Below are 16,082 nucleotides of genomic sequence, written 5' to 3'. Positions count from 1 at the left end.
CGTCATTCAATGTTGCCATTCACAGAACAAAATATTTAACTCGCATCTTGACTCACTTGTATTGGCAATGATATGGTTGATAGCAAGCGTAGAGCGCAATTTTAATTCGCTGCTTGATTTTCATAACGTGGAAACGTAGTAAAAAGATGCGCAAAATTGCATCCTTTGTGACTTCATAAAGACCACGCCTTGTTTGAAAAATTGGACATTTTAAAACATTAATTTAAAAAAAAACTGTTGGGAAAATGAAAGTATTTTCTGGGTCCATGTAATTATTTTTGCTCATTCTATCCATTTCAATGACTAAAAGTAGTAGTTTTGGCTGAAGGAAACCACCGCATTCTGCTTTGTTTTATTTTGTGAATGAACAAATATGGCGGTTATGTTTCTTGCTAAAATGCTGAAGCATCCATCGCCTTTCCGGTCAAAAAACGATCTCCAAACGATCTTTGCCAAGTTGCATTTTCTTTTTTTTCCTTTTCTTTATTTTTTCCTCCTTTCTTTTTGTTCTTTGGTAAAATTATCTGCATGTCGCTGAAAAATCTGCGACTCGCGTCTCGCAGTTTCTGCTACCGGAGTGACCAAGGACCACATATTTCTAGCATTGACATCTACAAAAATGACTTTGCTAAATCAGTTGCAGACTAAATCAATACAAATTTTGAAAGTTGTGATAATTTTTTGGTGCTTCACATGAACTGTTGAGACGTGATTTTACTAAGCATGATTTACTAGGACTGAAAATCTCTTACTAAAGCAATGCTATGTAATTTTTTCCCAAGTCTAGACTTTATGAACATCTTTCTTGGTCCTCAAGCATTAGTAAAATCGAGCGGCAATTGTATTTAGTTTAAAATAAAACTAGGTACAGTTAAAAAATAAGATTAAAAATGGCTATGTATGAACTAAATCATATAAAAAGACTATAACTGATCAGAAATAAGTAATTTTGTGATGAAAAATCAAATTATGTAGTTCATTTTTTTCTTGAAATAGCAAATAACGAAAGAAAAAACATCAAAGTGAATCCATGCTTCCTCTACTGAGTGGAGGGACACAGGTTACACACATCTGGAGTCAAAAAAATAGAAAATATAGATATTGTTTCTGTGCATATATGTCTATATTTATATCGTAGAAGGTTTTATAAATTAAAAAATGTTAAAAATAAATTTACTAAAGAAATAATCATTTACATTTTTAGGTGAAACTTTGTTCTGCTGATCTTTCCATCTTCATTCATTAAATATTTCACTTTCATCTGAATGAAAAGTAAAATATGAAAGGGCCTACTGAGAAAAATGTAAGTATATTTTTTTATCATGAAAAAAGTGTCACTTTTAAATAAATGAACTTCCAAATGCTACTCTTTTGAGAGTTAAGTATTTCATGAAAATATTGTTTCTGCACGATGTCATTGATTTTCTGCAATTTTTTAAACATGAATATATTTTTGCTCAAAAATGTTTCCTGTATAAATGATGGATCTTCAAACAAGGCAATGCAGTCTAATCTTGATTATACTTTGAAAGAAAATAAAACACTCAACAAAAGCAGTCGGACAAAATTTCCTGCAAGTTTGAGCCTAATTACTTTCAATATACCAGACAGCCCGGTTATCACATCCTGATATTACAGTTCTGTTCTTATTAGAGCTCCTCAGTCAGTCATCTATATTAATATTATAGAGAGGTTGGATTTTTGTGTGTTTATATGTTCGAGGTAATCTCCGGAACCACTGCACCTTTTTGACAAATTCCTTCACTATATGAAAGGTGCTTTCTTACTGAGTAACATAGGCTGTAATTCGAAAAAATCCGATAAATAGTTCCTTTTTTATTCCAATTTAGGCCCAAATTTTTCGTAAATTGCCTATTGGCTATTAAAGGGGTGAAAAATTACTTGCACATATTAATATTATGTATCGTTGAAAAAGGTAGAATTTTCCGCGTTCTAAACAGTTTCAATGCTCTAACTTCATTACGGCGGGAGTAATTTGCGTTTTTAGCTCGAACTTTTTTAGGCTTAGCTGGAATTTAAGCACTACTTTCTTCATTAAATCTATCAATAAAAAGTGAAGGAATTGTCCCTCAGTTTTCTTTTGACGCCATTGGAAAAAGCAACATTTTTTACTCCAGATCTCTCTCAACCTATGGGCGAAAAAAATAGCTTCTATCTTCAAAGGGAAAAAAGTTACAAGCGTTTTTAAATCAATTTCGAAATATGTCATTTTGATTCAAGTTATCAACCATTTTATTTTCGCGTTTCCATGGTTACGCTTTTTGAATCCATTGTTTATTTCCTTATTTTGCATTTAATTTCATTTTATTTCATGTTTCCATGGTTACACTTTTAAAATCATTTTAATTTCTTAAAAGTATTTTAATATATGTCGTCATTGTTTGGAAGGGTAATTTTGCATGGTGTTTTTTTTTTCTTTTATTTAAGCCTGATTGTTGAATATGACACTTGACAGAATTTTTATTCTCAAGGTAGACCAGGCAAAGCCGGGCACTGCAGCTCATAATATATAAAGATTTGAAAGCTACTGTTAATGTGATTTTATACTTTTTTGTTTGTTAGGTTAAACATTTATTATTGCCAAAGAAAAAACTCCTGCTTCACTTGCAAAAGGGTTGGGTTCCGGTAGCGTGGTCCCTTGGCGCGTTAGGCGCTGAGCAGTTCAGTCTAGGATTATTGTTTTAAGGCAACCGTTGATGTAATTCATTGTTTTAGCGATTTGTTTTGAAAGAAAAGAAACTTTTGATTTGTTTTTATCCAAGTGAAATGTACGCCTTTCTTTTCTGACGATGATTTTTGAATGTTCCACGGGATGTTTTTTTTTCGTTAGACGGATCGATTATCAGGGCCCAATACAGGCTGATTTTGCTACCGTTTTTCGGTACCTTCACAAAAAGCTTGTTTTGAAATCGGTACTTTCACAAAAATCAAGTAATAAAATCAGGATCTTCACGAAAACATTGAAAATTTCACGAAAATTCACATTTAAAAGTTTAGAATTTGTTTCTCTGTTTAGAACAAAATTTACTCATAAAATAAAATTCTAAGCAGGTTTATATGAACAATCGCTTAGATAGCAATCTTTTTGTAGTATTTTTAACTAATTTTTAGCTGTTTCTCGCCAAAGTGTATTTATTCAATATTATCGCAATCTTTTAACATCTGTTTTGGGGAACCCTTTTTCTCATAATTTCCTATATTGTACACATTACATAGCCCATTAAGCTGAAATTGTGATGGTATTTTTCGCACTGCTTAGGTTTTTAGGCCCCCCCCCCCCCCCTCCCCAAAAAACGAAACCTGTTAAAAATAATACTAAATGACATTTACACTTTTGGAACTGAAATTTCACTTATTCTACTTCTTTTTTAGAAAACTTAAGATGCCTCTAAAATTCACAAAATGCTGATAAAAAAAAACTTTTACAAAAATAAAATGATGCAATACTTTCACAAAAATAGGTAGCGAGAAAAAAAATCCTGGATTGGCCCCCTGATTATGATAGCGTGGTTGCTGGGCAAATTTTGCGATAAACAATAGAGTTGCGAAAATATTTTTACATATGAAAGATATTATGTGATGTTTATTTGGCAAAATATTTTAACTTGCAGTAAAAACTGCTTCACTCTCTAAATAGACTTTTAAAGCAACTGTGAATCTAATTTAATGATTTGCCGAAAAGTTTTAAATTCCAAAGAAACTTAAAAAGTTTTTTTTTTGAAAATGTGTGTACGCATTTTATACAAAGAAAAATGATCATTTCACATTAGAGGGGGAAGGGGCATCAATTTTTTTTATTCAACGGACTTCCACTAAATTTTTTAGCACGGGCATCGCTGTGTGGGTACTGCTGGTAGTGAATAACCGAGCTGGAGGCAAATGTCATCTCATTGAAGCTGAGACTTCCTAATTACTTTGTTTTATTTTCTTTTACTAAAGTCACTCTTTAGCAAGTGTTACTGAGTTGTTAATCTTCTAAATGCTTTGTAAGTGTTTATTAAAAACCAAAGGAAGTTATACTTTTACATGTATAAGAAAGATCTTATTTCTTGTTATGTCTCTGCAAAGTCCCAAAGAACCTACTGTGCATTTTTCATCGAAAAAATTTTTTTATGGCAGGCTAAAAAAAGAAGCTAAGTGTTTTTTTTTTCTTGGCTAAACTATATAAAAATACTGAAGTGTTTAGGATTTGGGGTATGGATCTTTGCAGTTCTTTCTATATTAGAGTAAATTTTTCTGAAATGCTGTAATTGATGTTTTCTTTTAAAAACTTAATTCTCTTATTTCAGTTTGAAGGCATATACGCAAATCCTCGTTTCATGCATGCTGCTGGAATGATTGTGGTGAGTTGTGTCTTAGTTTAGTTTTAAATTGAAAATTTGTTATCTATCACATTGTTTTTTTACTTCAAAAATAAATTTAAATGAGAGAGAGTATTTAGTGAATAATGTGCATATCAGATGTATGATCTTAAATGATTCACAGAAAGAGATAAAGGACAATAATAAACCCTGTTGTTATTTATGTATCAGGAGAATATTGAACCAGAATTATGAATGAAACTTGGAATGGTTATTTAATGAGTTTTGATTGATTGAAACTTGTTTGGGTTACCCAACCATCAAAAACGCCTGGAAGGAGTGATAAAAGCACGGATAGAGGAGCGATTATTGCAAATGCTCGCAATATCAAGGTCGAGGAAGACATCGCAAGCTGAAACATGAAGACTAGAGTAAATGGATGTACAAATATTAACCAAGTGAGAACAGTGAAGAATAAAATAGTCAATGAGTTCTGTTTGATTGCAAAAAGAGCAAAGGAGAATCTTGCTGCAATTAAACTGTTGCGGAACTTCGTTGACAGGAAGATTTCCAGAACGTAGTCTTGTGGTAATTACACCCATTTTCCTATTGGTGTCCACTTGATATACTTTATTGGAGGCCAACTCTATAATGGCGAGATAAATAGCAAGGGCTTCCACCTTGAAGGTGGAGGCATTTTTGTTGATAATGGCAGCTTTATGAATGTTATGAGTGATGTTGATAACAGCGATGCTAGTGGAAATTGTTATTCTTGGACTTGGAGCTGTCTGTACTTAGGGTGATTTTACTCTGGCGGTTATTCAAGTTGTGAGCTCTTTCACTAAAATGTGTTCGTGTAAAAGAGCTTTCACAATTTATACATAGAAACTTACTAAATTTCCTCAATTACAGTGGAATCTCGGTAACTCAACACCCCAAGAGAACATTAAAACATGATGACTACAGCAGATGTCAATTTACTGAAGTTCCATAATTTTAATTCTTAAAGAGTATGTTGTATCACTTACTTACTAGTGCTAAACATTCTCTTTATGAACATTTGTTCCAGTAAATTAATTTTCTTTTTATTTTCTTTCTTTTTTTTTTCCAAGTACATAAATCCCTATCAATATTTGAATACCTCATGTGAAATAAATATATAATTTTTTGATAAGAGATAAAAACTTCTTGTCAGTAAGGTATGTTAGAGATAAAAAGTGTCGCTCACACTTGTTTGAAAAACATGTGTCGTGGTTTTTTTTCTTTCTCTAGAAGACCCCTACTAGGTACATTCATCCTACCCATTTCTAGCTTTTTAAAATTGAACTAACAGAGTGTAGTGGCTGACTCCCCTGGATGAAAGATTTAATTTTCTAAAAGTGCTTTCCAGAATAGAGTTGACCAACCAAGAAACCACAGCTTAAAATTCTGAGAATATGAAATGTTGGTAGCAAAAATTGAACTAGAATAACAGTTGGGTGTCAACTTATAGGAATTCTTGCAAATGTGTGTCAAGTTCGAGAACTTTTCGCCCATTGAAATAAGCATTGGATCTTAAAAAAGAAATTACCAGGGTAGTCGAGTTACCTGCATGTTGAGTTTGAGTTACCCGAAATTTCACTGTATCTGAAATTTTCAATGTCAGCTAAAATTGTCCTTGTTTTGTGGAATTTTCAAGAGAAATGAAAAGTTTTAGTCATTTGCAAAGTTTTACTGAAGTGTTGCCTTTTTTGTAAATGTAAAAAGTGCCAAACGAATTATGCTTTGTCAACATTTCAGTCTAAATTTGCCAATCTTATAAGTCCTATCTCTTCAAAAACTCTTTTGTCAAAAGATATTACTGCCTGGATAAAATAATGATAAATTGTTATGTATGTGCTGGTAGTGATGGTAGAATATGGTAAGGAATATATTTATATGTACTTTCAGAAAAATAATAATCATTATTTCAGAATTATATTTTTAATACTTGAATAATTTATTTGTGCAACATAAGATTTTACATGAATTTTCTTTCTTGAAAATTTGAAAAAATAAGCTTATTTTCTGACTTTCATTTCTCATTCTCATTCAAGTAAGATAGTTTTTGTTTTATCAACTTATTAATAATAATTTAAAAAAAACTTTCTAATAATGTCTTGATTTTTAGGGTTGTATTGTTCATGTCCAAGTCAAAAGCGGTTCTATGTATGAAGGTGTTTTGAGGACATTTTCAAGCAAAGTGAGTTTTTATTTTTATCATTAAAAAATAAGGTTCTTGCTTGAAAAATGGACTGCATACTTTTCTTTTTTTAACCTTTAGGCTGATTTTGTACTTGAGATGGCTCGTAAAGTAGATTGCAAGCGAACAGCAAATAATTCAGCTGGGCTTTCAAACTCTCTGTCAACCATAACTAGTCCTGAAGAAATAATTGAAAAAATAGTATTTAAATTTGATGATGTAGTTACAATCAATGCTCCAAATGTAGATCCAGAATTTGCTACACGGGGTAAGATTTATTATTATTTTTATTTTATTTATTTACTTATTTATATATTTATTGTCTGACTTTCATAAACACCAAGAATAAATGTCAGAAAATGTAAAAATTAATCTTATTGTTAAAGTATTTAATTTTTTTCATTTACTGCAATTTTTTAACTCATAAGCAATGTTCATATTTGAGTGTGTATATGAAATGCATTAAGTAGTGCAACTGAATACAATACTAATAAAAGCAAGAAGACTATATCTTTGTATTGACTTCTTTTAATCTTCTATCACTGTTAATACTTAAATTGTTTCACAGAATCATTCACTGATACTGCCATTAGTAAATTCAACGGCCAAGTGCTTGAAAGAGAATTGGAACCTTGGGATGGTGGTTCATTATCAACCGATGGTTTATCTGAAATTGGTGGAACTGAAGAAGCTGTAAGTCTAGAATTTTTTGCAATTGTAATGCTTCTATAATATTATTGAATGAAAAAATATGAAATGTGAATGATCGATAAAAACATAGAGTTCTTTCTAAATTAATTCTTGAATTCTCTTAGTCGGAGCAAAAATTTAAAGACAAAAACACTACATAAAACAAACATGCCATATGCAATATTTTTTCAACTTCATACTTTAGTAATGTTAGTTCTAATACTCACTGCTACTGCACAAAGATAAACATTTCATTTTCTATGCTCATGCTTTTTTGAAATTCAAGCTTCCTTGTCTGCCAAAATAAATGTATATTTTTGATATTGTTTATCCTCTTTAAATTAAAAGTTGACATTATAACTGTTCTTTTGCTGGGTTTTTTTTTTTTTTTTTTTTTTTTTTTTTTTTTTTTTTTTTGTACTTGCATAGTAAAATCATAGACAACAGAAAAGAATGTTTTAATTCTAAAGAAGCCAATAAAATTTAAATTAAAAATTTAGTGAAGAATAAATATAGGTATTGTAAAAGCTATTCTTACAAATTTGTATACCTTCGCATTTTGTATAAAATTAGCTCCTGACGTATATGTGCCCTATTTTCGTTGAAATTTTATTGATGAAATATAATTTAAAATATATTCGCGAAAATTTTCAGAATTAAAGTATTTATATTTTTTATAAACTCTGAAATAAACTTAGGGTGTCATCTACCAGATTTGTGTCATCCAGGGCAAACCACCCCCTCTCAAGAACTTGGATTTTGAAAAAAAGCTTTTTTTTCTCTCAAGTTACAGCTTTCAAAAATTGAAAGCACACGATTTGATCAATATCTATTTGTTAAACATTAAAGGGGGGCAAATTGCAGATAGTCCTTTTCCAATTTTTTTTAAAAGGGATTTTTAAGTCATCTCAGTTTTTAACTCGTAACTATTGGAAAATTTGATTTTTAAATTGAATTTCTAACATTGTATGCGTCTTGGGTTTACAATAAAAAACAATGCAAAATTTTCATAAAAAGGAATTAATATTTCTATCTCTGTTTAGAGGTTTTCCTTCTTCCCCTGGAAGGAGAGAGGGAGTTGAAAAAATACAATTAAAAAAAAAATAAATCCGGAGTCCGAGTCGGGCGTTTCAAAATTCAGGGGTCGGAGTCGACCATTTTCTTTCCGACTCCGCAGCCCTGTTTTTTTGTTACAGAACATTTAAGCAAATTTAAACTATCTTCCAACTCAGTTTTAGCAAGCTATAATACCTTAGGTAGTGCGGATGCACATAAGTGCCTATTTTTTTGTCCAATAAAATTATTATTTGTCCCTTTAATAAGTAAAATGTAGTGTGTTGTACCGAAATTACCCCATGATTTTAAATCATTAATTGAATGAAAACTAATTATGATAAATATTTCAATTCAATGACAAATTAAAGCAAACATATGTAATGTTTCTTAAGTTTGGAAAACATACAGCAGCCGGTTAATTAGCAGTGCTGTTTGAAATTTGTTGCTTTGCCTTGTATTGCTCTTTCCAGAAAGATGAACTTATTTTTTATCAATTTCAATTATAGTGTTCGCAAATTTTTTTTTCAGCGTACACTCATAGGTAATGATAATGCTTATTGCTGTAAATTTTTGTAGACAGATCAAATGAGTAGTTTTTAAATTATTTAAGAGTTTTAAAGATTTTAGAAGGCAAAAAAAAAAAAAAAAGGTGAACTTCGAAATTGAGATCTTATTCAAAAGAAAAATTTGAAATAAATTATTTTACAACTAACATTTTTTGAATGTTGAAACTAAAGATATATATGAATATTAATTTTATCCTGTGTATGCCTCTGTTTCCCCCCTCTTAATTTTATAATCATTTATGCTTTTATTTTGGTATATATTTTCTTAAAGTAATTTTATGCAAGTTAAATATTTCAGTGTTTGATTTTAAAATTTGCGGTGAACTCTAGTGAATTTTTCATTTAATGTGCTTAGTGAAATGCATTTTATTTCAGAATGGATGGGATCCAAATGACATGTTTCGGACAAATGAAGAAAAATATGGCGTAAAATCTTCATTTGACAGTAACTTGCCTGGATATACGTAAGTAAAGACTTGTTTCACTTTTGACGAATTTTATTTGAAATTAAGAGAAAAGTTGCACTCTGAAATAGATTTATACATTTGACGCTATGTTTGAAAATAGGCAAAACAGTTCTAATAATCAGAAATAAATATATTAATACTAAAAAAGTTAATATAATCAACAAAGTCACAAAAACAAATTTGTAAAACAATTTCATGTATTTTAGGAGTATTGTGAACCTTCTTTTAAATTTTGGATGAAATGACGCTCCCGGGGGAGGGGGGCTCAAGCCCCCCCCCCCCTTAGGCATTGGTACTGTCAGTTTTTTAAATGGGTTTAAGCATAAATATCATTCAAAACATATCAACATAGGCCATTAAAAGACCTGCCAACACTCTTGTTTTATGCCCATTTCTCTCTGCTTTACGTTTTAAGTATTAATTTCTCCCGTTTTTCTTTAAACTCTTTATTTTTTCATATCAAGACTTTTGTTTGTAAATAGAAAATCGTTTTTCTAATCCTGATTAAAGGACACTGCTGTAGCTGCTCCACATTTTTAAGGCGCGATGGCACCACAAAAGTCTTGGCAAGCATATTACAGGTGTTTGGGCAGCAATCTTTTGTCATCTATTTCTGGTTTGCCCCTTTTCTGATAATTTTCTGAGTTGTACACTGTGTAAGGCCGTTCGAGATAAAATTCAAGGGTATTTTTGACACTCCTTGTTTTCAGCTCCCCCCAAAAATTGCATTTGAAATAGAAGCTTATTCTATTAGAAATTTTCTGCAGTAGAAAATCAAGGAATCTTTTGAAATTCATATGTTGTTAGGTTTATGTGTTAAATTAGAGTATTTTCAACCGAAAATGTTTGATAAAACCATATTTCAGGGGTAGGAGTTGTCCTAAAATTCTTAAAATTTTGAGTTATGTCCTAAAATTCCTAAAATTTTCATTATTTTATTCCATCATTGCACAGAAAAAGAAAATTCAACCCAAAAATTAAACTTTACATGATGATATGCCTATATTTTAGGATAAAATGAACTTGCTAGACCCTAAGAAATTTTCTCTAAAAAAGAAAGAAAACAAAAAACCTATGCTTCTACTGCCTTTTTTTTTTCTGAAAAAGGAGGGGGTATGCATTTAATCCTAGCATATGCTCAATAAAAAGCTGTTCATTTTATCTATACTTTATAACTCTCGTAGTCATTCCTCTTCTGCAAAAAAGATATAAGAATAAACTAATAAAGAAATTGAAAACAGATTTGCAGCAGATATTTTCCCTTGAAAATAAATGGAAAATATGTAAACCATGTTAGTTGAGATGTCTCTCCCTAATCTGGTTAACATCGAAATTTATTGTTTGCATATTGTGCATAATGCTATGTGCAAGGGAGTTGAAAAACTTTTGCTCAACATAGCTGTTTTTGCATTATACATAATTATACATAGATAATTTTGCATCAATGATTTTAATTATCGCCAACCAGGAGAAAAGATTTTCATTCCTAGCAAGTTGAATTGCTTGATAAAACTTTGACTGATCATGTCTTTTTACGACATGTTGAAACAACGTGGTTAACTCTTGAGCCTGTATGTGATAGACTGATTGATCAGTATTTAGTTATTGAACATTATTTCTTAAAATCTATATCTGTTCAGTATGAAGGTTGCTATTTAGATAAACATAATAGAACTGGAAGTTCATGGAAAAATCGATTTACACTCGTACATTTATATTTTGTCTCATTTCTCTCTGATCTGCACAAAAAATATATACTTACAGTAAAATCCCTCTAATGCGGACACTAACGGGACATTTTTTTTTTGTCCGCAGGACAGGGGTTTAATAATGTTATTTGAATTGGGACTGGGGAATTAAAAGTTGTCTGCATAAGAGGGATGTCCGTTAGGAGGGGTTTTACTGTACTACTTTTACAGAAAGAAAGCCCTGTTCATTTTTTGTACCTAGAATTTAGCAAACTTATTAGAAGAAGTATATTTTTAAAGTTCATAAAATCTAAAGTAGATGGAGACAAAAAAGTTTATTTCTATAATAAAATGTTTATTTGTGTTCTTATTAAAGTCAAATTCATTGGAAAATTTTCCTTTAAATTTTCTGTTTCTTAACTCAGATTCAAATCATAAAATATAATATTTCTACTTCGTAATGTGTCACTGTGTTGAAGAATAAAAGGTTGAATGCATTCTATTGTAGTTTTCAAGATTGAATTTGAAACATTTGATCACCCACTACAAAAATGAAGCTTATAAATTAAATTTAAGTTATCGAAACTTGATGTTTGTTGTCCTAAAAGTTTTGAAATCACCACTCCGACCCCTGATATTTTTTATCAAATAATATCGCTTAAAGTCTCCTGTTCCCCCCTTTCCCTTTTAAATGTTGACCAAATCTCTTTTTTTTTCATTTCATGAGGTCGGCAGGTCTGCATTAATGAATGACCAATATTAAAACCTTCCTTCCTTTTAACATTTTTTCTTAATTTCTATTAGTCTTGCTTTTAGAATTATAACAATGAATTTTAGATAACGAATTTCCTTCTGTTTGCGAGGAAAACAAAAATATGTTGAATTTAAAAATCAAACATTTTCACGAATTTACTTTTCTTTTACTATTTTGTCAACAAAAGATGAAAAAGTAAGCTTTTTTTTCCTTTTAAATTAAAGCCTTGAAACATATAAATTTTCTTAAGCCCTGTTCTAAAGTTGCACCTATGGTTGCCCATGGTAGGATGTGATTTTAGATGTAACACATTTGATCAAAATAGGTGTCTTTACATCCATAAGCTCCCATCTTTTGCAAGCGTTCCTTGTAACCCCGAAACAATATCTGATAAACATGGAAGTTGTTGATAATATTTTTATTTAGTTTTTATTGTGTTTATAGTATAGTACTTTTTCTTGTCAAATTTTTCACTTTTCTTCTACTATCAAATGGTAAAATCTACTTTTTTGTCTTCTTAAAATAATAATAATAAGGGTGCATTTGCCTTTATTCTCTTTTCTCAAGAAATTTACTGATTTCTGAAACAATGATTTTAAAAAAAAATGTTAGTAGTACAAACTGCAGCAACGGATGTTATAACTCGTGCTTGAATATACATATATTCTAAGCATGCAGTAAAATGTTCAGTGTATGGGCATGTATAGGTGTTACAGTGTACCATTTATACATATCTTTAAAATGAAAATGTTGCATAAAAGATATTTTTTTCAAATTTTTCATTTAATTTTGATAACTCCCTTTGTAGAATGAGCAATCTTTTTGCATCCTGGATAAAAAAATTCGAATCTTTGTTTTTAAAGGATTTAATTATCTTCAAAGTTCTTTGATGATTCTTCAAGATTTTTTTTTTTTTTTTTTGTGCATCTTAAAATTTAATACTGTTTAGTCGTTTGAATATCTGCTACTTGCACGAGCAAAGAGTTGCACATTTGAACCATTTTGTTGTGCTGTAATCTTTTAATATCTGCTTTTTGTTTACGTCATTTGTTAATATTTCTAAACAGTTCATAATTTAAAACATTAAAAAAAAAAAAAAAAAGCAAAGCTTCTTTTTCTTTCTCAAACTGCATATAAAATGCTGAATTTGTTTGTTATTACTTTTTTGCTACTTCTAAAAAGGTATTTATGGATTGACTTTTATTGTATTACTAATGATTATTTGGTAGTATTTCATTGTAATCAGCTGTTTTCATTATTTACTATCATTCTTGATTTATATCAAATAAATATGTTTGATCAAATACTTAATTTGTTATCTTGTGTTCTTAATATTTATTATTTGCTTTACTTTTTCAAGATTTTTTATTTTTATTTTTTTATGTTTAGCATCCCATTAAATAAACAAAATACTGAAGAATACAAGCAACAAGAAGCCAAAGCTACTAAAATAGCTCAAGAAATAGAAAGTGGCTTTCATCATAAAACTAGAGCTGCTCTTGAAAATGGTGATGAAGAGGATAGGTTTAGTGCTGTTGTTCGGCCAGAAAATGCCAACAATAACAATTTCAGGTAACTATTCTTAATACTTTTCACAGCAGATCTAACTTGTGATCAATGTAGATGGGGGGGGGGGGGGGGTCTCTATCAACTGTGAGAGAACTGGCACTGAGTATACTGTACTTTGACAAAAATATAAATAAATAAAATAAAATAATAATAACACATCAATAGTCTTGCTCTGTGATTTTGTTTTTCTGAACAGTCAGGATCGAAAATTTTCTAATTTGAAAGTTATTTGTCTCTACAGCAATCAAAATGAGACAAATGCATATCAGCTTTGCAAAATAAACAAAAAGTAAATTCAGTGCAGGTAAATAGTAAGTGCACTTAAAATAGTCTTTACCAAAATGCTGCATTCAACATGATTTTCTTCTAATTCTTATTAATTAGAAATGTTTTATCATTTATGCCATGTTTGCAACTAGCAATAATATTTATTCCTTCCACTAAAAAAAAAAAAATGAAGCATGCTATTTAATGCTATATTTGAAGTGTGACAGTAGTTAATTTAAATCTGGAAATCCCTTGCTACCCTTTCAGCCTTTTTGAAAACCCTTTCTAATAAAAAAAGTATCTTTCTTGAGGGCATGAGACTGAAACTGAACATTGTACTCCAAATAGAGTCTTTAAAAGTATTCATCTTCTTTAAAAAAAGAATAAAAATAAAATAAAATTGTTATTCTTAAAACATAGCTAAAGATTGTTTTATGATGAATATAATAATTAAAACACAAAATAAAAATGCAGACACATGCAACTACAGTGCAGAACCTTTTTTCCAGGAACCAAATAACCGGGAAACCAGAAAACTGGCAACTTTTTGCCTATTTTCCCGCTATTTTTTAAAAATGGGCATTTTTGGCAATTTTTGAAAAACTAAGCATTTTTTTTGAAATACCTAAAAGAATATGAGCGTTTTTTTTTATAAATACCATATTACTCATCTGTAATTCGAGAAAATGTGTACAAAAACGAACTTGAGGGTTATCCTTAACGCGGGGCAACATTTCCGAAATATTTTCTTCAATTAAAAAAGTACACTCGTAAGTTTGAAATTTTCGTGTTTTATTCCAACTGAATACTAAAGATATAAATATTGTTGCATTCTAATGCAATATTTTATTGAATAGTCTCTAATCAAAGCGGTTTGGAGCGTAAGTGACGTCGGAAAAGCACGGGAAAACCAAAAACCAGATTTGCGAATTTTTTGGATAGTTGATCTAAAAATCGTTAAAAAGCAAGACTCACAAATCAATTTTCTATTGGTATGAACTTAATGCAAAAGCAATAGTTGTCAATAACTACCGTAATCGCAAACACCAAACCTTCACAAGAAATTTGAAAAAAAAAAGCGTGTTTCAAGAAAACAAATTCTTTCATATACTATAGTAGAAAAATCGAACATATATGTTCAAAAACTTGTAGCTTGCCCTTCCCTTCATTTTCTTTTGTTTTAAAACATGGAAATGTGTTCCCCCTCCCCCCTTTTCAAAATGAATGTGAGGGTCTCAGATCTTATGGATAACTTTCAATAATAAGTATTTCTGAACTGTTTTCTTCTTATATATATTCTTTTCTTATTATATGTATATGTATTACTATTTATTATAGTAATTTAAGTTTCATAAACGGCCAATAGCGCTTTTTAGCGATCCAGAAAACCGGGAAATTCAGATATCTGGGACAGCGATGGTCCCGAACTTCCCGGATAATTGGTTCTCTACTGTATTATAAGGAACTACTTTTTCTGTGCAGTTTTTGTATTGAAAAGGAAGTTAGTTAATCATAATGCTGAAACACTTCACTATTCTTGTTGCTATTTGCTCAATTTAAACATTTATATTGTTTTTAATAATTGTTACTGTGATTTGTTTGACAGGTACGTCTCACATCGTACCAGAAAGCCACAAAATGTTAGAAACATTCGAAGTAGCCCGGCGCCTTCACATCACACAAACAGAAATTCTCATCCACATTCCCAAGTATTCCACAGAGTTTCTAGTCCAGCTTCTGCTGTAAATAATTCTCAGGGAAACTATAAAATGGTGAGTTCCGTCTCATCTACAACGTGTGTTACTACTTCATCTCCAAGACCTACACCAACTTCCACTCCCACACCACGGCAGTCAGTAGTGCCACCTAGCCAAATGCCAATACAGCAGCCATCACCCCCTGCACAATATCAGACGGTGCCGGTTACAAGTACTGTGTTAAGTGGCAACACTACTGTTTCTCGTGCGACACCTCCTGCTACTCCAACAGTGCCTCAAGGAGAAGAAAACCACAAAATTAATGGAGGTATGCTTTATCCTTTGTTTTTTTTACAACAAATATGTTTTTTAAATTTCCTGTAGTAATTTATCACAGATATATTTTTTTTTTGCTCTAAGTTTTACTTCCCAATTCTAGTAATTTACTAATAAAGTACTAATAATGAACATAAACAGAGTAATTTGTTACATATAGCAGTATTTACGTTCACATGTATTTTAATTATACACAGGCTTTGTAAATTATCGGTGTGGATATGTAAATGCATTTAAAATGTATTTAAGAAAAGGATATGTGAAAAATATTTGACCTTTGATTTGAAACAAATCTCGAGCATATCAATTTCTGGCAGTTAAGAGACTCCAGGTATCTGATATTCAGCAAAATCAGTGCCTCTTGCATTCCTTGTTTCGCTATGCTAGTTTATGTATTTGGTATTAGCCGACATGCCAAGGCTCCCGCTCTTGGCAGTAGGGTCTCACTT

At 30.7% G+C, this 16,082-nt stretch overlaps 1 protein-coding gene across 1 annotated transcript in view; it reads left to right on the top strand.

Annotated features, from left to right (window-relative positions):
* Positions 1–1,210: 1,210 nt before the first annotated feature.
* Positions 1,211–16,082, top strand: part of LOC129227472 (ataxin-2-like protein) — a gene marked incomplete at its 5' end in the record, with an annotated part of 50,814 nt that continues 35,942 nt past the window's right edge. Inside the window, 8 exon segments of the mRNA XM_054862040.1 lie at positions 1,211–1,303; positions 4,311–4,364; positions 6,472–6,543; positions 6,625–6,811; positions 7,112–7,236; positions 9,231–9,319; positions 13,154–13,336; positions 15,207–15,625. Of these exon segments, the coding sequence (XP_054718015.1) occupies positions 1,280–1,303; positions 4,311–4,364; positions 6,472–6,543; positions 6,625–6,811; positions 7,112–7,236; positions 9,231–9,319; positions 13,154–13,336; positions 15,207–15,625 (1,153 nt within the window).

This window comes from Uloborus diversus, chromosome 8 (genome assembly GCF_026930045.1).
Source record: "Uloborus diversus isolate 005 chromosome 8, Udiv.v.3.1, whole genome shotgun sequence".
In the NCBI taxonomy this organism is placed as follows: domain Eukaryota; kingdom Metazoa; phylum Arthropoda; class Arachnida; order Araneae; family Uloboridae; genus Uloborus; species Uloborus diversus.
The sequence above is the reverse complement of the archived record's forward strand: the minus strand, read 5'-3'. Positions and strand labels throughout refer to the sequence as shown.